Here is a 24,569-nt window from a genome sequence, read left to right as displayed (position 1 = left end):
CTCTCACTCATTCCCATCATTTCTATCCTCTTTCACATCTCTCTCCCTCTAAATCTCTCTCACAAAACTCTCTCTATATTTATCTCCACATGGCTATTGAAGCTCTTAGCTCCCCAACCACACCCACTCCCCCTCCCTCCTTCCACTACAAAACCTTACCAAAAAATCAAAACCCTAGCAAAACAATTGATACTACAAATGATGATAATCACTCTAGTGATCCATGCATGAAGAAGAAACGCACGAAGCGCCCGCGTTACGAGACTCCATCCACCGAAGAGGAGTATCTTGCTCTTTGTCTCATCATGCTAGCCCGCGGCACCACCGACACGGCCTCGATCAACAAGACTGCTGATACGAAGCCGGTCGAAGTGAAACCAAACCAAACATACCCGGTATATCCTGCTGACTCGGGTACCAACCATCAGAGTCAAAATTCTTCCACCGACCACTATGTGCCCTACAAGTGTAGCGTGTGTGACAAGGTGTTCTCGTCTTACCAAGCACTAGGAGGCCACAAAGCAAGCCACCGGAAGCTCGCCGGCGCCGCCGATGACGTGTCGATCATGAACTCCGGGATCCCGCTCTCCTCCGTTTTGACCCCTAGCGGGAGGGCCCACGTGTGTAACATCTGCCACAAGGCTTTCCCGACCGGCCAGGCTCTCGGCGGTCACAAACGCCGCCACTACGACGGAGTCATCGGAAGCGCCGCCGGCAGCGGCGTGACGTCATCCTCGGGAACCGGGTCGATCCACCTCCAAGGACACCACAAGGAAATGGACTTTGACCTGAACTTGCCGGCGGAGCCGGAAGTCGGGGTTCCGATGGAGATCAGCGTTGACTTTGGTCGGAAAAGTCAACTCTCCGGCGAGCAAGAAGCGGAAAGTCCACATCCGGGAAAGAAAGCGAGGTTTTCAAGTGGGTTGGGATTAGGATATTAAATAAGTAGCTTTTTAGGTTTTATTTTAATGCTTGTACATAAAAAAATATTGGTTTATTGGTTTATTTGGTTTCGGATTTAGTCTTTGTTAATTTTATTTGTTTATTCAAATATTCGAATAATAATGTTCATGTATTTAGCTATTTACTGTTTCAATATCAATGCAAACAGAATATGGCATCATGGTCACGGAGATATTTATATTTATTTATAAATATACTTATAAATAAAATATTGTATATTTTTATACACAAATTCGACATGCATGTCTACAGATATTAAAACTCGATTTTGTGTTAATACTAAATCTATTTTATATTGATTAAGACCTAGAATATATATATGTTATACATGAACTTCAATATTTTTATCGATTTTTATCGTTAGCTAATCTGAACTGGATTATTTTTATCGAAATTCGTATACATCGTGTAACTGTTTTATATTAATTTGTTTTTTTATTCATTGTTTATCCATTATTTTTATTGTGTAATTGTTATACGCGAACTTGATTTTATATGAAAATTTGATTTCTATCACCTAACAGTATTCTGTGAACTGTACGTATATGCATAAAAATAATTTATATTGATTAGGACTTAGAATATATAATATATTCAAAATCGATCATTTTTATTGAATTTTATCCTGGGCTAATCTGAGGTCGCAGACATCGTGTAACTGTTATACACGACCTTGATTTTATATGAAAATTTAATTTCATCACCTAATAGTATATATTCTATAATCTTTATATATATGCATAAAAATAATTTACATGAAAACTTGATTTCATGACCTAAATAAGGTATAAATGAGTAAAGATGAACCGAACTCTAGAATGCTCGTGTATCGTTTGTTAAAAAATTAGCGAATTCGAGTTCAAATTTGGATCGAGCCAAAAATATTGTTTGAGGATTGATTCATTAATGAATAATTTTGTTCACGAACGGCTCGCGAACCGCTCACGAACATGTCTCACGAGTTTTTGTTCACGAACCGCTCATAACTTACACTCACGAACATGTCTCACGATTTTTTTCTCACCAACAGCTCATTAATTTTGTTCACGAGCTTGTTTAATAAACTTTGCTAACGAGTTAGCTTATGCTCATAAATTTATTTAAGAGTTTGTTTGTTATTTAATTTAATTAAAAAAATAAATTAAAATTCTAACAATATTTTAATTTATGCTCTAAAAAATCATAAATTCATAATAAATCATTCATTAATAAAACTCCCACATCCATGGACCACGAGCCATGTTCACGAGCAGGGTCGTCTGGGACTTTTTTGAGGCCCTGTGCTGACTTTAAAAATGAGGCCCTTCCAAATAACAGAAGAAAATTTTAATATATTTAAAATAACAAGATATCATAAACAAAATTAGACTACTACAACTGAAAAATTGTTTGTTTACTGAGTAGTTAGACTTAAATATGTAGGTGGCCGTGTGAGATTTACTGCTTGTACAGTATACTAGTTTGTGGGGAGAGAGAAGGAATAAGAAGAGACCTGCATGGCTGGGTGTTGGGAGTTGAGAATTGATTAGTGTTTAAATGAAATAATGGTAAAAATTAAAAAAAGATATTAATATTATATTATATTTATCATGAGTATACTAAAAGATAGAAAGAAATAGTCATAAATTGGGGGTCCTAAATTTTCATGGGCCCTGTGCTGTTGCACTTGTTGCACTCCCTCAAAACCGGCCCTGTTCACGAGCCAAGTTCACGGCCCGAGTTCACGAACCATGTTCCCCGCTAGTTCACGAACTACGCTCACGAGCCAAGTTTACGAACTCATAGTTCGTACTTGTTCGCGAATTATCGAGTCAAACTCCACTGTACTTAAGTTTAGCTCGTTCATAAAACAAATCTTAAAATTACGCTCAAGATCGACTCGTTTATGAATCGAACCGAGCTCGAACCGAATTTTTTTCGCCGAACACCAAACAATTATCCGTTATCGAGCATCAACTCATTTACTGCCTGGACCTAATGATATTCGGTACGCATATACAAATACATGTTTGTTAGATTATTAATGTCACATGCACAATAAATTAAATCCATGTGATTTGAACTTGTTCTATAATTCTAAATGCATGTTAACGTGGGAGCTAACTGATACTGTATTGATCTATAATTATAATCGATCAATCAATCAACCAGAAAGTAATGATCTTAAAATATTTAGTCCACTTTTAGCTCAACTGTTAAGTGTTAACTTCGATGCACTTTACACACCTATCCTTGTAGTTATTGTAAGTGTGTTGGATCCTGATAAGTAGAGTAACTGGCTTTAGATAATTTGAGCTGTTGTTAGTTGTCTCGCATTTTACACATGTCTTTGTATATTATAATATATAATTATGTTGTCTCTAATTTTTCTTATCAATGCTATTTATTTTTAATATTATATAAATATTTAATCAACTTCATCATGAACTAAGGCTGTGTTCACTTGGATGGAATGGAATGAGGGGAGAATGGAATGAAAAACTATATAAAATTTTTATGGAGAAAGAAGAAAGTATGAGCTAATAGTGACTAAATATGAATGAGTTCAATTTATTTGTGTTAAAGATTGTAAAGAAATATGATGTAGAGATGGAATGAGCATTCCTTCCAAAACATGTGGGATAGAATTCTAGTTAAAATAGTATGAATGGAATGATTGAAGGAATGAAAATTGTATACATTTTTTTTTATCAACACTCTTTTTAAGTACAAAATTCATTCCATTCTCCCTCCATTCCATTCACTCCAAGTGAACACAACCTAAGGGTAGCCTGAATCCAACCAAAATTTCCAATTTGATGGTTTTCGTAATCAGGGATGGTCGGGTTGGATGCCGAGTAAATCTAACCAAAATTTCCGATTTTGTCAATTTGAACTTAATAAGAATTGATTTGAAAATACCGATATGTAATGATTGAAGGTCTGTTTGGAGTCAGTTTTATGGAGTGTTATTAAAAATTATTGTGTAGCTAAAAAAGTGCTAGTAAAAATAACTATGCTATAAAAATCAGATTATGATTTGATTTTTTTTATATTTAAGTTGAGTTAGGATATAAATATTTTTTGATATAAAAATCATCGTGTGTTTTTTTTTTTGAAATCAAGTAAATTCACTAGCTGTTATTTTTATTTAATTCATTTGTCCACATAGGCCTTGAATTATAGTTCAGCCTCCATTATTATAATTGAATTTTCCACTAAAAAATAAATATAGAAGAGTTTCGTAAAAGATTTATTTATATTTTTTGATCTTTTATTATCTTAGTGATTTATTTATTTTTTGTTTTCGAGGAGGAGCTTATTTTTTAAATTGTGATATATTCAGCTGCGTAATTTTTACCTTAAATACTCTGTGACTGATAAAATCTTAACATACAAAGAGTCCATATTTAAAATTTAGCCCGGCATCAAATATATGTATACATACACTATTTTATGATTCAAAGCCCAATGGGCCCATACCCTGCAACCCATCTTAAAACCAACCCACTAACCCAGTATATATAAATTCTTCGTTTTGGGGTTTGGATTTGATTAGTTCTCAGAAGCAAGCAAGGATGGGTATGGATGATCCTTATGGTGTTCTAGGGTTACCAAGCGGTGACGAAGGTGCGAAACTTTCGGAGGACGAAATTAAAAAAGCTTATCGAGCGAAGCTTCTGGAATTACATCCAGACAAGAATCCTGATGATCCCAATGCTAATCACAATTTTCTTAATCTCCAGGCTTCCTATGAGATTCTAATTGATAAAAAAGCTAGACTCGATTTTCATCATCGAATCAAGAAACAGATTAAGCGATCGAGGACATCACAACAACAAAATTCTTCGAAGCCTCGTCGGAGGAGGACGGTTGTGGATGAGAAAGAGCGAGCGGCACGGGATGCTCACTCTGCCGCGGAAGCGGCTCGTGACGAGGAGGAATTGATTCGGAGAAGAAATGAGCAAGTAATTGCGAGATTGAAACGTGATTGGTTAGCCAGTAGAGCACCACCGCCTGCAGCAGCATCATCATCGACATTAAACAAAGGGGAAGCGGAAGCGGAAGCGGAAGCGGCTTCAATGCGGTGTCCCTGTGGACATTGTCAGTCTAGCAGAACTAATTCCGGTGGTGATGATGAGTCTAGCAGAACTAATTCCGGTGGTGATGATGGATTTGAGGCACAATGCTTGGCAAAATTCCGCAAGGTCTGAAACTTTTACTTTAATCTTCCTTCAATTTGCTTATTTAGTTGTAATTGAGTAAATTTGCTTGCTATTTCTGCACCTTTTGTTTTCATAGCTTCTTGCAGCATAACAATCTGAGATTGCTTCAATATATGTTTCAGAACGTACATGAACCGACTAGATTGTAATTATTTTACTTAGTTTTCACCCTCATGTTAAAATGAACTTGTTTTTACCTCTCCATTCAATATGCTATATTAGGTGAATTATATATTGATTTAGAGTATATGTAAACATTCAAAAAGTAGCATCCGGACAAACATGTCATAATAAGCCCTCGTGTTCTGATTTGATTTTTTTTGGAGTATATGATTCTGGGGAAGGAATGATTACTCATTCTTTTGAATTAAATTAAGTATAGTTGAAGATACACTTATGGAATGGAGTAAGGGAAACAGATGAAATTTTGCATGGAAGTCCATAAATTAGTTCAGGATATTCTAATCCCATTACATTCCGTTCTTCTCAACCAAACTGTGGGTTGTACTTGACTGATATAAAATAGAGATCCTTTGACTGATATCGACTCTGTGGTTAGGAGGGTTACACTTGATCCTAATCAATCAGATATTCAGATATATCTACACCAAAATTTATGTTGAGCTTGTGCATCTATGAGCCCCAACCAATCATTTTGTAGATTTGCAGTCTACATTGTAAAATGCAGACCGTATGGCAAGGCATATCAATGTAAGAGAACGTGGAAAGCAATGATTTCTCATTTTTGTTTTAGAGATTGGTACATCCTAATAAAAGGCAGATGAATAGAGAAGACTGGGAGATACTATCTTGCCTATTATGTATGAAGTGGCGGGACACGGGAAACGGGAAACAGGAAACGGAAAACCATTTATAAGCACCCTATCCATATCAGAAATTTTGTATTCAGTTGTAATAACTAAGAAAGTATACATTCCTCATGTCCTTGACTACTGTAGAGCAAATTTATATTTCCGTCCTTAACTTTTCGATATTCTTGGTTTCGTTTGTGAGATATCTTCTCTCTAAACTCCAAATCTACTAATAAAACCTTTTATTCGAAGGCGCGTATAGGAGTTTCATGTTTACAGCCACCCTAACATCCATCTGCGTCCACGGGTGACATTGGATTTTTACTCGGTTCAACCTTACTGTTCTGAAAAACTTGTACACATAACTTCATCATCTGTTGACAAGTGTCCAATAGCCATTGTCCTTGAGAACATGCAGGGAAACCATTTAGGGGACTTCAACAATTGTTTTTGTGTATCGTCTTATCATCAAGAGGCCCGTAATCTGTGAGCTATTCGAACGAATTATGGAGTAGGTCTGTGTTAAGAGAAATGGATGATACCAGAATATCTTGGGCTTCTTGGCATTACGAGTTCAGTAAACAGACTCTGTCGTTAATATCCAAGTGGATTCTAGATTTAAGGCCGAATAGAATTAGAAAAGCTGGTAATGCCTTTATCCAAATGCAAATGTTTGCTTAGCCAGAGTCCTTGAATCATCTAAATGATATGCAAATTGTATGTTATAGCCATTTATATAATGTTATTCAGCCAGAATATTAAGGCCCTTTATTTGCGACCAAGTTGGGGAGTATCTACTTTTTACTGGTAACAAGCATTAATATCTGGAGCGATATCTAAGATGAGAGTAAAATGGTCCAAGCTTTTTGTAGCAATGAAAACAAGGGCAAAAAAACCTTTTCATCGACAAATGTGCTGTCTGCTTAGAAAATTGCCAATGTTCATCGACGAATGATTTCCATGAATTCTGCATGTTCTGAAATTGTAGTAGACTATCACACTTTTGTTGTGTCATTAGACACACAAGAAAAAACTTAACAATGTACCTCATGCACTCTTTATTTTTCTTGCCTACTTGCTGCACTCTGATGCTTGCACTTATATGACCCAGGCCTTCAGTTTTCCTGCCTACTTGCTCTGAGTCTGATGATTTAATCATGTCAAAAGAATATATCTACTTCTATATATTAAAAGAGAACTGGGGGCAAAAAGATCAAGGAAAATATATGTGAAATTACACATATGCCCTCAGTTAACATGGAATTTTAAAATTGCCATGCACTGTTACTGCTATTACAGGCACACGAAGCGCTTTAAACGTCCGCCTAATTATTATCTAGGTCATCTGCAGCATACAAGTCTCGGCGAATAGTGATAGGATTGAATAGTAGGAAACAGATTTTTGGATACTGCGTGGCCATTTAGTGAAGTTAGTTTGGTGTGTGGTCAATTGGGAATGGCGCCATTCGACGTTTAAAGAAAAGAATTCGAAGAAAGGTATTTAGCGCTGTTGGAATCTTGGTGTGCATATCAATTGTGTGTGTATATACTGTGACTGAATTTGGTTTTTAGCATATTTCATTAGTTGAACGTTGATAAAGAATTATTTCTATAGGACTGATTTTTATCTTGGCAATCCTTCTTATGCTTTGAATTTATGAATATAGTGTCTCCAAATTTTTTTTTGGCAATTTATATTCTGGAATCCGTAGAACCAATGGATGATTCTGATGCATGTTTCCAGTTTTGCTTTGAGATAATTCTGTTTTAGTGTTCCGTCTATAATTTCTGGTGTATAGTAGTTTTTTGATTCAAGGTTGTTTGCTGTCATTGTTTGATTTCTCAGGACAGAAATAATAAATTAATCCTTTTAATAATTATACATAGATTAATATTTTTTGATGTTAGGAATTAATTTTTTAGTAAAAATATATAGAAATATGAAATATTTTATAAGTAATAAATATAATAATATCCTGTTCAAATTAAAACCTTGCAAGTCTTGGCTGCTAGATATCTCCGCGGTTTCATGAACATCTGTCTTTTAGAATCTATATTGATAGCGACTTAATTGTTTTTCGTGGCACCAATGTAAAACAGTCTATTTAACACCATCTTTTTATTATCTTCGAGGATTGCGTTTGTTGTTACAAAACATTGCACCTCATGTTCTCGAAGGCAGGGATGGGCATTCACCCCGACCCGCTTGACCCCGATCCAATCCCCGCCCCGTTCGGGTCGGGGATTCGGGGAAATTTTCGGGGTCGGGGCGGGGAACGGGGAAAACTTCATAAAAATTTCGGGGATCGGGGCGGGGTCGGGGATTAGTGTCTCCCCGCCCCGATCCCCGACCCCGATTATATATATATATATGTAAATAATAATATATTTATATATATTATACTAAATAAATTAAATAATTAGATATCTTTTATAATAATATTATAATAAAAGGTAATCTTTTTTTATTGATCGAATATTATTATATTATAACAATAATGTATTGTATAATTTTAGAATTGTCATTTATTTATATTATAAATCAATTTTAATATGATTTGATATTAAAAATATGAGATAATATCATTTTGTTAGTACATTATGAGTAAGTAGTTTATTTTTTTTTATTAAAAAGTATATTATATATTATAAAATTATTATTTTTAATTAAAAACTAAAATTCCCCGAATCCCCGCGGGGATCCCCGTTCCCCGTTCGGGGCGGGGATCGGGGAGGAAAGGAATCCCCGTTCGGGGTTCGGGGCGGGGTCGGGGATGGCTATCTAATTCGGGGATCGGGGGCGGGGATAGCACTCCCCGACCCCGAACTGCCCCCGCGCCCATCCCTATCGAAGGGGATTTCATTGATACCGTGCATGTTTACAGTTTTATTTGCCTGGGCAGCAGAATATAGATGCATCGTTTATATGTTGTACAAAGATGATCGAAGGATTAATTGCTGATAGAATATTGTATCTATTTTGTTGTCTCCTTCATGTGCTATTAATTTAATTATGTAAGGCTCTGATCAAGGAAATTCAAGACATAAATAAATTGATTGAACAATATGCTTAGAACAATTAAAGAATGGATTAGATATATAAACTAACTGATCAAATGAGTTCTGAAGTTATTCGCAGAAATAAGAAGTGAACATAAATGATAAGTTCCTTATGATTATATGAGTCTGATGTTTGTAGAACTCAACCAACGTAAAACCTATGCCTGTAAATTTCAAGTGGTGTATAAGATTACAACTGCATTTAAGCTGGAAATGTGAGATCCTGATTAATATGATTAATCTGGTTAAGAGGAAGAATCACACTAAAAACATGTAGCATTAGTTTATGGGATAGCTTGCTCTGATACAGTGACATCCTTGTCACATACTAAAAACAAGTAGCGCTTTTTCCAGATAATGAGCTTTAAGTCCAACCACCAATTGAGTTAACAGAAATATTTTGGGTCCCTTGGATGTCATATATTAATTAATCAAGTCATCTATATTTTTTATCAGAATTTTGACTTTATATGATTTGATATTGAGTTATAGCTTAAATAACTTAGTTGTATTGTATTTCAGCACATGAATCCTCTTTGGTTTACTTTCCTATCACTGCACTATGTCCCTAAATCGCTGCTATCAATATGGTAGTGTCTCCAACTGGATGAAAAACCATGTGATGATCGATAATCCAAAAGCCTTTCATTAATCTGTTTCTTTTTAGAAATGGCATGTCTTGTTTAAGTTGTCCATACTCCATAGGCAGTCTAGGATTTATTTTTTGTAGGTGTGAAATATTTTACAACATGTAGATTGAGGTTTTTCCAAGAATTGGTTGTGCGGTGATCTAGGCACGAGACACCCTTCTTCCCAATGGATGTGACACCTAGAAAACAAGGCAGGCCAAAACTGTTCCTCACAAAAGAGATGGCAGAAGAGTGTAGGACGCTAAAGCATCTACATAATAATACTCAACACTCAACAGAACATGGGTATGTCTTTTAAGTGTATAAATTTATGCAAGAGCAGTGTTTCTCTTCTCTTTTATTAGATCATGTTTGCTGTTTGTTATTAGTTAAGTTATAATGGTATGAATTTAGTGATCCCACCCACAAAATTTATGTCGTGCAGGATGTGCATATCTGGATCCGGAGAAGTTCATAGTGGTCTTAGTTTGTCGCATGGTGGAAACGCTCAAGGTAATTAAAAATTCTTTTGTCTGTCCCCATAATTATAAGTTTCGTGAATTTTAATTTATGGAGGATATTAATTAAAAAGGTTTGGTGGGATGTTGAATCGCACTTCTCGCAATGCAAAACATGAGTATTACCACACGTGTTAGAAAGATACCCAACATCTTAAAATATTTTAGCTTCCTAAGTTTACGTAAATAGTATTTTTTTTTACTAAAAAAATTATATTCAATTAAAACATATATTGCATGTAGAGGATTAAACTGATTAAATAAATTTAGATTCTGCTTAAATTTTAATATATAAATCGGTGGGGCATAAGGTGGTGTCTCAATTCATGAATTACACCAGAGAAGTATTTTGAATTTGTCCTTCTCTTTTTTTTAAAGCTGGGTAATTCACTTCTAGAATACGCGACCGTCCACCATCACTGATGTTAAGAGTGTTAGTGCAAAACTTCTCTTTCGAGCATTGATGCACAGGTGCTTAATGTTATCATTTACCACACATCGTTTCTCCATTAATCATTATATATGTATATCCAGCTTACCTGTCAGAGCATGATTGTCTCCAGATCTCTGTGGTTTGTCTCTTGATTCACTAATTTTTTGCCTGTGGGTGTCTATAGCAATGTCCTGTTCCGGGAGTTTTCTCTTCTATCTACGTGGAGAGTACCAGCAATGCCCGTTGGAGCTCACACCTTTCTTAGTTTACTTGCTGAGCCCTTGAATCAACTTACAGATTCTGCTGAGGGTCATGATGTTTCTGAAAATTTGGAGGAGTTCAATGACTGGTTATGCTGCAAGAGTTTGACGCCTCATATAATTAAGAGCATATATTCTACAAATCATATGTTATATTGTAGTTTGTATTCTTTTACAAAAAAGGCTCTTACGTTATGATTAGAGTGAGTACTACTCATGTGATGCAACTTACCGCAAGTGGCTAAAGATTGATATGGAGAATGCCGAAGTTGCTCCTCACGAATTATCAGGTGAGGAAAAGCAAAGAGCAGTTGTAGCAGCAAAGAGAAACATTAGATTCATCACTGCAGCTGTTACAAAGTGAGTTGCCATACGGCCCATACCATTATGGTGAAAACTTGTAGATAGATTATTGACTGATTTTGTATTGCTGTTCTTGTCCTTTTTATTGTTTGATTTGGCTACAAGTCCTGTGCACGTCCTAAAAATTAGTGTTGTGCAAATAAGGGAGAATGCTTGACTCAGTTCTTGTAACAGGAAGCGGAAATTAATAGTTCTGGCTGAAGATGGTATAGATGAATCACCTGAACCTCTATTTTTCGTGTTACATGCAACTGCAATGCTTTATCGTCCTTCTGGTCAGTGAATGTCTCCAGATCCCACTGTGCGCACTACATTAGTGAGTTGCCTTTACTTTTCAGTGAGTGAGGAATTCGTGCTGAATCGCCAGTTAATGGTATGTTTCTTTATTTCTTCTGCTCATTTTTATCTCATACTGCTTTAGAAAAAATAAATAAATTGTATGCTATTTTCATTGTAGTGAGGTGCTAAAATCTACTTTCTATACATTAAAGGGGACTAAGGGCTAATAAGCCAAAACAATAGGTGTGAAGTTATAGATATAGACTCAGTAAACATGTAACATCATAATTACCATCAGCTGCTGCAAATAGAGGGTTCATTTATATCTGACCAAAGATAATTAATTAGGCTATCTAACATGTAGAGAGACTGGCGATCAAATCAAAATAGTGTGTGCTGACTTGATTTGGTTCGCGACGTCTGTATATGATGCCAGCAAATTCAAAACTTAGGAAGGGAATTGGAGAATCTTATATTATGTGTACTGATACATATACTGATTTGCCACCTCACTCAAGTGTTGGTTAGTAGGTTCAGTGCCACATTTAGTGTTATTGAAGTTTTGTTGAGGAGTAAATAGAGGTAATTTTTTTATATTAAACTTCCAAACTTAAGCACTATTATCACCATATCTTTGAACAAAAGAACATCCTGAAATTGTTCTGATTATTATTTTTTTATAGATTTTTTTTATATTGCATCTCCATAGTCTGAAGAGCTCACAGTAGAAGTCCACTTAACAAAATAACTTTAAATTCTGCCACTCCTTACCTGCAGGCCGCATCTAGTCCTCGACCCCTTCCGCATTGGCTGACACACTTCATCCAGCAATTCCACGACTTTGATTAGTGCGTGGGTAGGGCTGAACAAACGGTACGGTTATTCGAAATAACCGAATACCGAACCGAAATTATTTCGGTTCTAATTCGGTTATGATTTATCAAAGCTATTCGGTATTTTGGTTATTTCGGTTTTTTTACCGAAATTACCGAAATATGTATATATAAATTATATAATATATACATATACATATATATATATATATATAATATAATGAGTTGGGCTCCTTGGAAATCCCTTTTTTTGGAGTGTTTGGAGTCCTATCTATCTACCGTTGGATCACATACTATTGACAAAAAAATTTAATGTTTTCATTTTAAAAAATAAATTCAAATACAAACAGTTGTGTTTTTTACTACTACCGCTATCATTTTGCACGCAAAACACATCAGTCACAATTTGAAAAAGAAAATCACTCCTAATATCCTGCTGTCGATTTCGTAGATAGTGATCAAGATGAAAATTGTTCTGCAGAAAAGAGATTTCTATCTTTCTCTTTCTGGGCTTCTCGAATAAATTTTGAACACAGAATGCTCTGACGGAGATAATGGGTGGAGGTACATACTTTTTTGTTATCCTGTGCTTTGTCATGCACGATTCTGTTTAAAACATTATATTGAATCACGCAATCATCTAATTTGAGAATGCAGAATAAAGATTCTAATGAAGCACATAACCATTTGTGCAGAACAAAACACAAAAGAAGGGAGCAAAATATAGTAACCTTGAACACGCAAAAGAAGGGAGCAAAATACAGTAACTTTGAACATGTCCTGCACACAATTATTCGATAAATGAATATCTAGAGAAACTTTTTCAATATAATAGAAACTGTAAAACTTACCTGAATCGTCTTTATTATTAGACATTAGACACCGGTAATGTAAACAAAAGAAAGCTCGTGTTGTTACGAAGAAGAGATACATACAGTACCAAAAAGATACTACAGATGATACTGATATGGAAGCAATCAAAATTGATGTTGAAGTAATGAAAACACAGTGCTGAACAGAATCAAAACCCAACCTCCTGAACTCCTTATGATTCCAAAAATTACATAGTAGATCTTTTCATATAGTGTCATGATTCTAAAAAGATGAGAAAGCTAAGAAAATTCAATAATAATTTGATGTAAATCGAGAAGGAAATAAAGAAACAGTCACGAAACTAGAAAGGAAGTGAAAATGAATGGAGTAACAAATGGCAGGATAATCTCTCTCCCACAAACTCAGCAAGAAAACAAACAGACGCTACAGTCATGGAAGAGATGAGTGAGCGCTCAATTTGGAAAAATAATTTAATTAATAATTTAAATATTATAAAATTCTAATTAAACTACAATTGTTGAATGTGAGTAAAATGAAGGGCCAGGATTGGGACTCCGAGAACTCCAAAAAAAAGTAGGACTCCAAATAACTTTCGTCAATATTCGGTCAATTTGACCACAAAAAATCAAATAAGACAGATAAATTGGGACGGAGGGAATAAATCATAAACTCAGTTAAAAGAGCTTCTATATACTTTTTGAAAAATTATAATTTAAGTTGATAAATGAGTTAGCTTAAACAAGCGTTGAAAGGGCGTGTGACCCTTGAAGATGGGGTTGAAAACAACGGCCAACACAAACAGAATATACATTAATTTATTGGTTGATACCTCTGCACTCGGAGCTCCAATCTAACTCGTACGCAAAACCCGTCTAATTTAATAATTAACCACCGCAATTATATAAATTGTACCATCTATAGTTAAAACTCGACAAATAGATATCCCGAATCAATTTTATTCAATTATTCACTAGGTTCATGTTCCAGAGAGAACCATTAGAGAGAGAACCATAGAACCTTTACCTTATAAGGCAAGGTTCTGCAGCAGAACTTAAGTATGAGTTAGGGTTCTGCAGCAGAACTTCACATGCAAAAAATGTCAATATCTATGTATTAGATTTTAAAATTATTTTTGAACACACACACAACGATGAAAAAATATGAAAAAAAAACATGTATTTAGATTTAGATCCTAAAAATTTATTTAAAATTTAGGGTTCCGCAGCAGAAACTTAGTGGTTCTATGGTTCTATTTTAAGGACTGGTTCTCTCTTGAGCGCGACTCTTATGGGTCTCACTATTCATATTACATTTTGAAACAACAAAAATATTAGATATTTCGAATTATTTTATCAAAAATATTCTTCAATGGGTGATGTATGGATGATTTATCGTTGAGGTTGATGTGAATATAAACATTTATGTTGGTTTAATAATAGGATATCTGGTTAAAAAAATGTCATGTATAATCTTGGAAAGTTTTGAAATTTTTTAAAGACATAGCATATTTCATCATTGAATAATTATATTATTAAGTATTAAATATTACTAAACTTATAAGTTGAGTATATTAATAACTTCACTACACATAAGGTCAAAATAAAATAATCACCGGAATCACACACAAACTCGACTCGAATTTCAGGATTTACAGTATTTGGAGGGCTTGTAAAATGTCAAATTAGTGTCGGCCAATCCGGATGGTTTCGAATCCATACAAATTTTTAATATTTAAAAGAGTAAATGACAGTTTGCCACTAGTATGTTTCGATTAGTCCCTTTCTATTATTTATTGCAGTTGACATCCCCTATCTTTTTTGGCGCGGCGATTTGCACTTGAAATCTGACTTCCGTCAAAAACCACCGTTAACAAACTTGAATGCAGGGATAGAGATGTAATCTCAGTGTCTATTATGTACAACAGCCACAGATATACATATGTATGTACTATTCATCTGATTTCAAGCACAAATACTAATTAGATAGTAAAACAACATTGAAAACAAAAGCAACACATATACAAGAGCATATGAAAGTTTAATATTCAAAGCCACATAACCATCATAATCAAAGCCATAAAAGCAGCACATGTCTAAATTGTCTGTGCAAAATAGAAACCCACGGCTTTTGCAAATACAACCATACAACCACCAATATTAATATCTGCAACTACCACAAAATAAATCACCATCTACCTCCCATCTCCAAACCAAAGATTGCACCCCCTTGCAGCATCAAGCAGCTTTCTTACCAACGTTCTTCTCCATCTTCCTTCTTGCAGCATCTAAATTTCTTGAAGTAGTAAATGCCTATCCAGAGACTGATTCAACACCTAAAACCTTTCTAGAGGGCGGCTTGTAAGGCTTGCAGATGCCTCTATGTGTAGTCTTTGGCAATTCTGTTGGAGCTGTGATACCTCCATCTGTCTGCTACTCTGGGGCATCATTTGGAGCTGTAATAATTTCAGGATTTGACCTGGTTGAGGTATCATCTTGGCCCTTTTTCACTTCAACATTCTGTAAGAAATTAATTCATCAAAGTAGATGAACATGATTTACGTAGACTACACATTTAAGCATTTGTTGACATGAGATACCTTTTGTTTGCAACTTCTGGCATTGTGTCCAGTGCCTTTACATATACCACATTTTTTGGCTTCTTTAGAACTTGCACCTCCTTGCTCTCCCTTGTTTGTATCATCCACCATCTATCAATATCAATATGTAATAAATGTAAGCAAATTAGAATAAATGCAGATAAATGTGAAATAAAACAAGACCAAGTACTCACCTTTGCTTTGCAAGTCTTTGTATTGTGTCGCTTTTCTTTATAGTAAGTGCAATTCAATGATGTCTGATATCTCTTAAACATAGTTTGATCTGATTCTCTTGTTTCTATGACATCAGTCCTTTTATCTCTGTTCTGTTTTGGTCTGCCTGGAGGCGCTCTCACCTTGGGAGGCAAAATTGGAGTGTTATTTGGTTCCTCCCAAAACTCCTCTCCGTTGATTGGTTCCAAGTAGTGATTATAGACCTTCAAATACCATGCTTTCTGATGGCATTCGTGAACATAATTCATTGGATCTTCTTTTTGAAAAAATATGCAGGCCACTGCATGAAAACACGGTATGCTTGTTAATTGCCATTTTCTGCAAGCACACGTTGAATTCTTCAAATCAACCACTATTTGGTGTCCTCCATCTGTCATGGTGACATGATATTTGTCACCACCATTCCACACTGGCTTAGCCCTAGCTGCCAACTACATTGACCTACAACAAACACAACTCCACGTATTACAAAGGAAATTTACAGAGAAGACTACTTTGCAATTGTACATAAAGTAGTGTAAAGTAGTGTCATAAAGCATTTATACTTACTTGTGCAATTTGTTCAAAGCATTTGTACATAAAGTAGTGTTTCAACCAGTCCTTCACATTTCTTGGTTTCTTTTGATTTTTTCTTCTTTTTCTGCTTTGTTTAGCTAGGTTGGCTGGGTTCTTCTCCATCATCATCCAAGACAACATGAGTGTCTTCAGTGTTTTTAAATAGCCCCTGTCACATACCAATACAATTTCATCAAAAAATTCCATTAAAATAGCACATTTAAATTGAATTAGGAGGATGAGAATTAGCTTACCCTAAGCATTGAGTATCTCTCCTTTTTTCTAGTTCTGAAAGGAGGATTTGGAGGAGGAATTCTCCTTTTTCTCTTCGAAGCAACCTCAACTTCACTCTCAGTAGAATCTATATTAGATTCATCACCATGGAAACTCAGTTTATCAGCTTGATCCACATCAGGATCCTCATTAATCTCCTTAATTTCTTCACATTCCTCCCTAATACAACTAATTCTCTCCACCCTTTGATCAAGTTCTAACTGTGTGAATTAAAATTCATCCCACCCTTCACCTTCTGCCCTCTCTGTTGTATAAAAAACCATACATTTACCATATACCAGTAAATCGACCAACACCTCTAGTTGGTCCTCATTTTCAACCTCCAAAATACCTTGTGAGAGCTTATTTTCAGGTATACATGACCATAAATCATATCTACCTAGCTTCAGTCCTAAATCAGACAACATGGACTCTACATCGAGCATACACAAATGATTCACATGGCGCATATCAAAGTAATCAACATTATTTCTAGTATATTCTTCAAAATTATCAGTGAAAAACCACCATGATGAACTTTAAGTGAAAAGTAAATGGAATCGCCTATAAATTGGGGGAACATAGCAACACGAAACCATAATTAAGACTAATATTAAGCAAGGTATACAACCAAAATCCAGATTATTATTAACATATAGCAAACTCAAAAAACACTACGATTAAGCAAGCAATACAAAACCCATATAACAAATCAATACAAAACCCAAAACTCATATACCAAAATCATCGAAATCCATGAGGTCAAGCCAGTAAACATAAAAAATCCCTAAACGCGACATGCAACCACAAAGAGTAGCACATATAACAAAATCAATGAAAATACGCTTAGATCAGAATATTACTTGCATAGTTTGGTATTTCACAGCCATTTGGTAAAGATGGTTCACGAATGATCGGGGGTGCCACTCCTTCTTCAAGGACTTGTTTCCAATATTCTGCCGGAACTTCAACCCAAGTAATATTAGGGTTCGGATCACCATCTTGCTTCCTTAATCTACCTCACATTTTTGGATTTTGTTCGCTAGGGTTCTACAGAGAGTGTTTGGTTAATAGATAATTTTGTTTGCGCGCTGGTTGTAACACAGGGGGGAAGGGGGGAAGGGGGGAAGGGGGAGAGGGGGTTGGACGAAGGAACATTTATTCTATACGTGAATTTACGTAAATGTCCCTGATTTCGTTAAACTTAACGGTAATTTTTGACAGGAGTCAGTTTTTAAATGCAAATCGCCGCGCCAAAAAAAATAAGGGATGTCAACTGTAAAAAATAATAGAAGGGGACTAGTCTGCAAAAAACCCAATGATGGCAAATTGTCATTTACTCTATTTAAAATATATATATGTAAATCGAAATATACAAACCTGTGCAATAATTGAGCTACCTGCCAACCTTAGGCTGAGGGAGTGTCTAGAACATCACTAATGGCTTACTAATAAACTAAGAAAAGTGTCACGTTAACTATGAAACTGGCATTAACATTAACTAATAAACAATGTTTAGATTTGGTCTTAGACTAATTATTGCATCTTACAAGATTATTGGGTATGCGGGGACTTGTTAATCTCATTACAATACTTAATTATGTGTTTGACGATAGACACTAAGTTTAGTTGACGGATTAATTAACTAAACCAACTTGTTCAAATATGCTAATTTTTGTTTAACTTGCACTCTTTTTTTTTTAAACTAACTGCAATTCATTAAATCAAAGCAGAATCATACTCTCTCTGTTTTTTAATTATATGAAACTTGATTTTTTGCACATATTTTGATACGCTTTGATCGGGTCCTTAAAATTGGATGAGACAGAGGGAGTATTTTTTTTTCCATGAAAGATGGGTTTTTTTATGCTCGAGTAAATAATTTCTCTTTTTCCCAATATTGTTACTCTAAAAATATTAAGTGGACCGCTTCATACACACAACTAGAGTTAAAGCTAAGGTTTTGTTTATCAATTTCCCACAAATTATTGGCCACAATAGTTGATCCGTAAACTATGAGGAAAAGGGTAGTGGGAAGTAATATTAAAAGTGATTAGTGAAAGAATGAGTCATTAAGAAACCAAATTGTGAAGCAAATGAGTCATGTTAATATATTAATGTTCCCATGTTTGAGCCAAAATGTAATGCTGTCTCACCTAACTTTGGCTAATCAGATTCCTGCATTGTGATTTGTGAGAGATCTTGCTTTACATGCTTGCCAAAGGACATTCCACCACACAAAGCACAACACTACAAACATGTATGTACAATTATAAACACACAAAAATGCACCAAGTTTCGTTCTTATCCCTTTCTCACCTTTACTGTCATCTACACCAAAGTTCAAACAAGTGCTCCGATGGAATTTACGTTTAAATTTCAAAGAAGCTGCGTTCTCAAAATAATGTTCATCACCGGAATTTCCTCAGCAGGTCCTCTCCCTGCTGATTACATTTGAGCGATTAATTAATAAACAAAAGTACACCAGTATAACATCGAATTTTGAGTACATATTTTGGAGATTACAGGAGTGCTTAAAAAAAGTTATTCTTATTTAAATTAAAGGTTAGAATTGAGAAGTAAATTAAAATTTATAAATGATTAAATTGTTTGAAAAAGAAATAGAAGTTCGGAAACAAAATCTAATAATTTTAACTTTTTATAAGTGTTTCTGACGTTTTATACAAACAGGTCGTGAAAATTAAAATTTGACGTGTTTCGAAAAGAAGTCAGAAATAGGCATGTCCAAACATGCACTATATTGATTATGTAAGTACCATATTATAAAATACATGTATGTTTATACCAAAAAGGAAATTAAAAAAATATGTGTGTTATGCGTTGAGAGTAGCTCAGTGGTAGAGCTGTCTGTCATTCTCAAGTTAATTTAATATAGAACAAATACTAATGAGTATTCTTAGGCTTATCAAAAAATATACATGTGTTTGTGTTGTTTGAGGTTTTTATATAAATTTTCTCTACCTATAGTAAATGATAAGCGGATTTTATATCCACTTGGAAGCCTTCGGTTCGATTTAAATTGATGATTTGGCCTCAAGTATGTGGAAGTTTTGATGTGTTTTTGTGTTGATGTGTGTAGAACATCTAGATAGAGGAAGAATGAAAGTTTCTAGGCATACACGGAGGTTGGATGGGGAGAAAACAAGCAAGAAGCGGAAAAAATCAGTCGGCGATAGAGTTGACGCCAACCCAAGGGGGGCAGCGCGCCTACGCCCTGGGGTAGCGTGTCGGCGCCCTGAGGGCAGCCTTGGAGCGCGGGGGCAGCCTTGGAGATGCGAAAAATTAGTTTTCAATGCCCGTTTGGATTAGCTGCTGACCTGGTCAACTTAGGGCATTTAAATTTAAAATATTCAAGGAAGAAAAAGGAGAGAATCATTCGAGAGAGCACGTGACGGCTACGGAGAAGATCTAGTTTTCATATTTTCACTTTTGGAATTCTTCGAAGTAGGCGTAATTTTGGATGTTCGTTCAGATTTGTTTCATAACTTTGATTCTCGTATTTTCGTATTGTTTTAGACATATTCCTATCATGTTTACATTCGAGCCCATGATGACGAGAAGTTCGATTATGAACTAATCGTTGTCATGAGATTCTAGCGGATTTTTCTATGGATTTCAGTAGTTAATTTGCCTTATACATTTATGTGATGAATGTTTGATTTCCCCGTATTGGTTATGCTTATTCTTCTTGGATGTGTAGCTAACATCTAAGTTGTTTGTTAATCTTTATTGAAGCGAAATTGTATATCTAGATTTAGAACTTGTCATGCGAGCATAGGTTTATGTATTCGATATACATGATTCGTGGTGTGATTTTAACCATCTTACATCGCCCTATGTAATCTTGATAGATAACTTGTTCGTAAACAGTTATGTTTTCAAATCTTATAGAAATATAGGGTCTAAGCATAATTGGTGTCTGTTCGACTTCTATCTTAATTGTGGATGTGGAATAGTATGGTATATTCGTGTTATCTGATTAGTTATCAACCATCACACAGCGAAAAAAGCATAACTCTGAATGAAGTTAGAATCCCATGTTTTAATTCATATAAGTACTTCGAGTATAATCCTTAGTTAATAATTCGATTTTTATTAGTTAATTTAGATAATCAACAATCAAATTGTTACTTGTCTTAGCAGTGGATAGAAACCATACACTGTTGCATAAGTGCATTCACTGATAAACACTAGTATTTGTGGGAACGGACTTAATTTGATTCTATATTACTTGTGGCCACGTACGCTTGCGTGATTTTATGCGAACAGTAAATTATCCAATAAATAAGCAATATAGCATCAAATAGTACATAAGCATTCGATACATATGATATAACCATAAGGCGGTTGTGTACAGCAGCCTAACAAAGAAGAAGAAATGGGGATAGGGAAGGGGAGAGAAATAGAGAAATAGGGGGCAATAGGACACACGTTAGAGTATTAATTGTGTCTAGTTTTATGTAGATCATGCATTACAACAAGACAATACATTGATTACTAACCAGAAAATTCAAATGTTCATATGTATGAAGTAAATTTGATATTTTGTTTATTCATGTATTATATTATAATACAATCTTTTATATGTTTTAATAATGTTAAAATTAATAAAACTTATAAAGTTATTATTAAATGTCAAATCGGCTCGTTTTAGTTAGAAGACTGATTTCAATTAAAAAATTACTATATATGTGCAAGAGGGCCTCAATTAGAGCTGTTTACGAGCCGAGCCGAGCCCTGCCTAAAAATCAAAGCGCCGAAAAAAAACAAAACGAGTAAAATTTTATCATTGAATGTGACATTCTAAAAAAATTTGTACCGAAATGAATGGAACAGAGGGAGTTCTAATTGTGACGGAAGAAAGTTTAAACGAAAAGAAAAGAAGAAGCGGCGAAAAGATGCCTTCGGTCGAAGAGCAAAAAGGGGAATGGAATTCCGAGGGAAGCATGGGCGGAACCAGCTAGTCGCGGGGACAAGGAGCCGCTCTCTTGTCCAACTCCTTTGGAATTGGAACCCTTAGCACCTCCCTTTTTTCCACACTTTTTCTTTTGTCACTTTCACTCATTCCAGTCCTTATTTTTTTTTCATTCGTCACTTTCAACTCAATCCACCTTCGTTAACTAATGCACCACAATTGTACTATAATATGTTTCTGCACGCCAAATATTTGTAACGAGTCGACTCTGACCTGGATTTGAGGATTGTCCAACTTTTTTTGACTAAAATATGTTTGGGTCGATTAGTTTGGAAATTTTTATGGTTTGATTTTGATTGGGTATCATATTATTTGAAGAAAATATGAAAAACGATAAATAAGAAAGAACCACAACGATTGATCTTTTTATTGACAAATAAAATTTGAGAGCTTCCAAACATGTAGGCCAACTCCAACCATAAATCCAAATTTGGAGCATCAAATGATCTAAATTTAGGGCGAGATTCAAATGCTATTCTAATTGGGTGATCCAAATATAAATTCAAATTCACTCATCCTTATAATATTCATATACTTTGATTTTATATATTTTAAAAAATGATTAACTAATTTCATCATTAATTATATTAATACAATTAATGACCAGACAAAGATAAAATATTACAAAATAATTTGAAAAAGTTAAAACGGTACATAAAAATAAATTTAAAGCATTAAAATATTACATTAAAATACTAATTCTCAGAATTAGTATATTTTTCCCACAAATGCTCAATAAGTGTATTTCGAAATTCAAAATTGGCAATATTTATCTTTGATTTTCTGTAGCGATTGATAAACTGTTGAAATTCTAATTTATAATTAATCGTTGTTTTAATTATATTCAAATCTTAATTAATCTATCTTTAATAACATTAACAAAATTATCAAATAATAAAAATAATAATATTTTAATGTTAAAAAGATTCAGATCAGTGAATAGTAGTGATCCAAATTTGGATCAGTAGACCCAAATTTGGATCATTTTTTAGTCCACCGTTGGAGTGGTTAGGCTTTGATATGTGTCACAAAAAACTAATCAAACAGTTATTACCAACAAGTTTATATTTTAATAAAAAAACAAAATAAATCACTTCTTAAACATAACTGAGAAAAAAAGTGAATCTAAAATATGAGACGTTTTCGATCCGAAACGGTACTGCTGTACCTAGAAATAATAACAAAACGTAATCATCATCATTGTTATAAACAACATTATAAAGGAGCATAAACTATAATTTACCCAAACTCAAAATTTCAAAATTAGATTCCATCTCCACTACACAACCCCACCAATAATTCACTCTTTAACCTTTTCCTCCAATGCATGCATTTGTTTCCTCTATATAATTCCATTCCTTTCTTTCCTTCAAAGCCTCCCCTCAAACCTTCATTCCCTTCTTTTCTTACCAAACCCTAATAAACTCCTCAAATCTCCCCTACCTTCTTGCTTATGTTGTCAACATGAGTTGCAATGGTTGTCGTGTTCTTCGCAAGGGTTGTAATGAAAATTGCATTTTGAGACAGAGCCTCCAAGGGATCGATCACAGCCCTCAAGCTCAAGCTAATGCCACCGTTTTTGTTGCTAAATTCTTTGGCCGCGCGGGCCTCATGTCGTTCCTATCCGCTGTACCCGAGTTGCAACGACCAGGTACACGTTACAGTGTTGTAAAAAACGGTAATCGGAAATATAAGTGGTTTTATGTTATGATACTAGGTTCCAAAGCTCACTAGTGCTTGAATATCTGAGAACCGAAAAAATTGGGTTATTTAGTTTTTTAATTGGTACATGTTCGTTTTTCTATCAAAATTTCATATTTTATTATATTTATGAGATGTCGAGAGTTGGAAATGGGTGATTTATTTTAAAATTTATGATCTGTATTTAAAATAAAATGAATTTATGTACATTATTTTGGATCTGATCTGTTTTATTTTTATTTTTGTGCAGCTTTATTTCAGTCATTGTTATTTGAAGCGTGTGGCCGGACGGTCAACCCGGTCAACGGCGCCGTCGGACTGCTCTGGACCGGGAACTGGCACGTGTGCCAAGCCGCCGTCGAAACCGTGCTCCGCGGCGGCGAACTATCCTCCTCGTCCGAATTTTTCGCCGGAGCTCCGGCGCCGGGAAGTGACGTCATCGACCTGTTCCGATCGTCGTCGCAAGAATTGAACGAATCGGAGAGATATAACTTCGATCATGACGTGGCAAGAGCACATCTGAGCAATCTTGATCTGAGCCTGACGTCAAATTTGCCGGCGGAGATTTTTTCCGGCGGGAGAGCGAAGCGGCGGCCACCTTCCGAGGAGTCCGAAACGACGACGTTTGGGAGTGGAGTTGTGTGTAATAATCAGAGTTTAAGAGGCGAGAGAAAATTATTAAGACTATTTATATGATGAATTAAAAAAGGTGAGGATAATTAAGGAGGTGATTAGTGGATTTTTATTTACCACCGGAAGTAATATTTCACTTTTTATGGGTGAAATGATTTAAAATAATTTTATGAATATCGTTCAGTTTCGTAATTCCGAAACTTGAAAATCATTTTGCAGTGATGAATTTATTTTTTATTCCGGTGAAAGCTATTCTTGCACTGGAAATTGACGATAACCGAATCCAAAATTATTAAAAACATACCGTAATAGTGAGCATTTCAAAACCAAGTCCGCTTGGTGTTTGAGCTTCATTTGAGGTATCAAAAATTTTGAAGGTTCATTATTTTATG

At 35.0% G+C, this 24,569-nt stretch overlaps 3 protein-coding genes across 23 annotated transcripts; all 3 read left to right on the top strand.

The window, feature by feature from the left end:
- LOC108200800 (zinc finger protein ZAT10) lies at window positions 1-1,021 on the top strand. The gene has a single exon (XM_017369052.2). The coding sequence runs from the start codon at window positions 90-92 to the stop codon at window positions 939-941; it is 852 nt and encodes a 283-aa protein (XP_017224541.1). The 5' UTR covers window positions 1-89; the 3' UTR covers window positions 942-1,021.
- Window positions 1,022-4,477: 3,456 nt separating this feature from the next.
- On the top strand, window positions 4,478-20,505 carry LOC108202595 (uncharacterized). Of its 21 annotated transcripts, none has more exons than XM_064084417.1 (10): window positions 4,478-5,082; window positions 5,116-5,150; window positions 9,835-9,975; window positions 10,115-10,182; window positions 10,805-11,240; window positions 11,418-11,616; window positions 12,300-12,395; window positions 12,837-12,919; window positions 15,471-15,673; window positions 19,948-20,505. In XM_064084417.1, exons 1-3 carry the CDS (start codon window positions 4,521-4,523, stop codon window positions 9,871-9,873), a joined length of 636 nt encoding a protein of 211 aa, XP_063940487.1. In that variant the 5' UTR covers window positions 4,478-4,520; the 3' UTR covers window positions 9,874-9,975; window positions 10,115-10,182; window positions 10,805-11,240; window positions 11,418-11,616; window positions 12,300-12,395; window positions 12,837-12,919; window positions 15,471-15,673; window positions 19,948-20,505. The 21 variants fall into 21 exon arrangements, with proteins under 21 accessions (XP_063940487.1, XP_063940488.1, XP_063940486.1 ...); XM_064084418.1 differs by having other exon boundaries at window positions 9,796-9,975; XM_064084416.1 differs by having other exon boundaries at window positions 7,321-9,975.
- A 2,697-nt stretch (window positions 20,506-23,202) lies between these two features.
- On the top strand, window positions 23,203-24,388 carry LOC108200762 (LOB domain-containing protein 37). Its single transcript, XM_017369010.2, has 2 exons — window positions 23,203-23,494; window positions 23,795-24,388. Exons 1-2 carry the CDS (start codon window positions 23,308-23,310, stop codon window positions 24,238-24,240), a joined length of 633 nt encoding a protein of 210 aa, XP_017224499.1. The 5' UTR covers window positions 23,203-23,307; the 3' UTR covers window positions 24,241-24,388.
- Window positions 24,389-24,569: the final 181 nt, after the last annotated feature.

This window comes from Daucus carota, chromosome 9 (assembly GCF_001625215.2).
Source record: "Daucus carota subsp. sativus chromosome 9, DH1 v3.0, whole genome shotgun sequence".
In the NCBI taxonomy this organism is placed as follows: domain Eukaryota; kingdom Viridiplantae; phylum Streptophyta; class Magnoliopsida; order Apiales; family Apiaceae; genus Daucus; species Daucus carota.
Note: the sequence above shows the minus strand (reverse complement) of the source record. Positions and strands in the feature narration are given on the sequence as shown.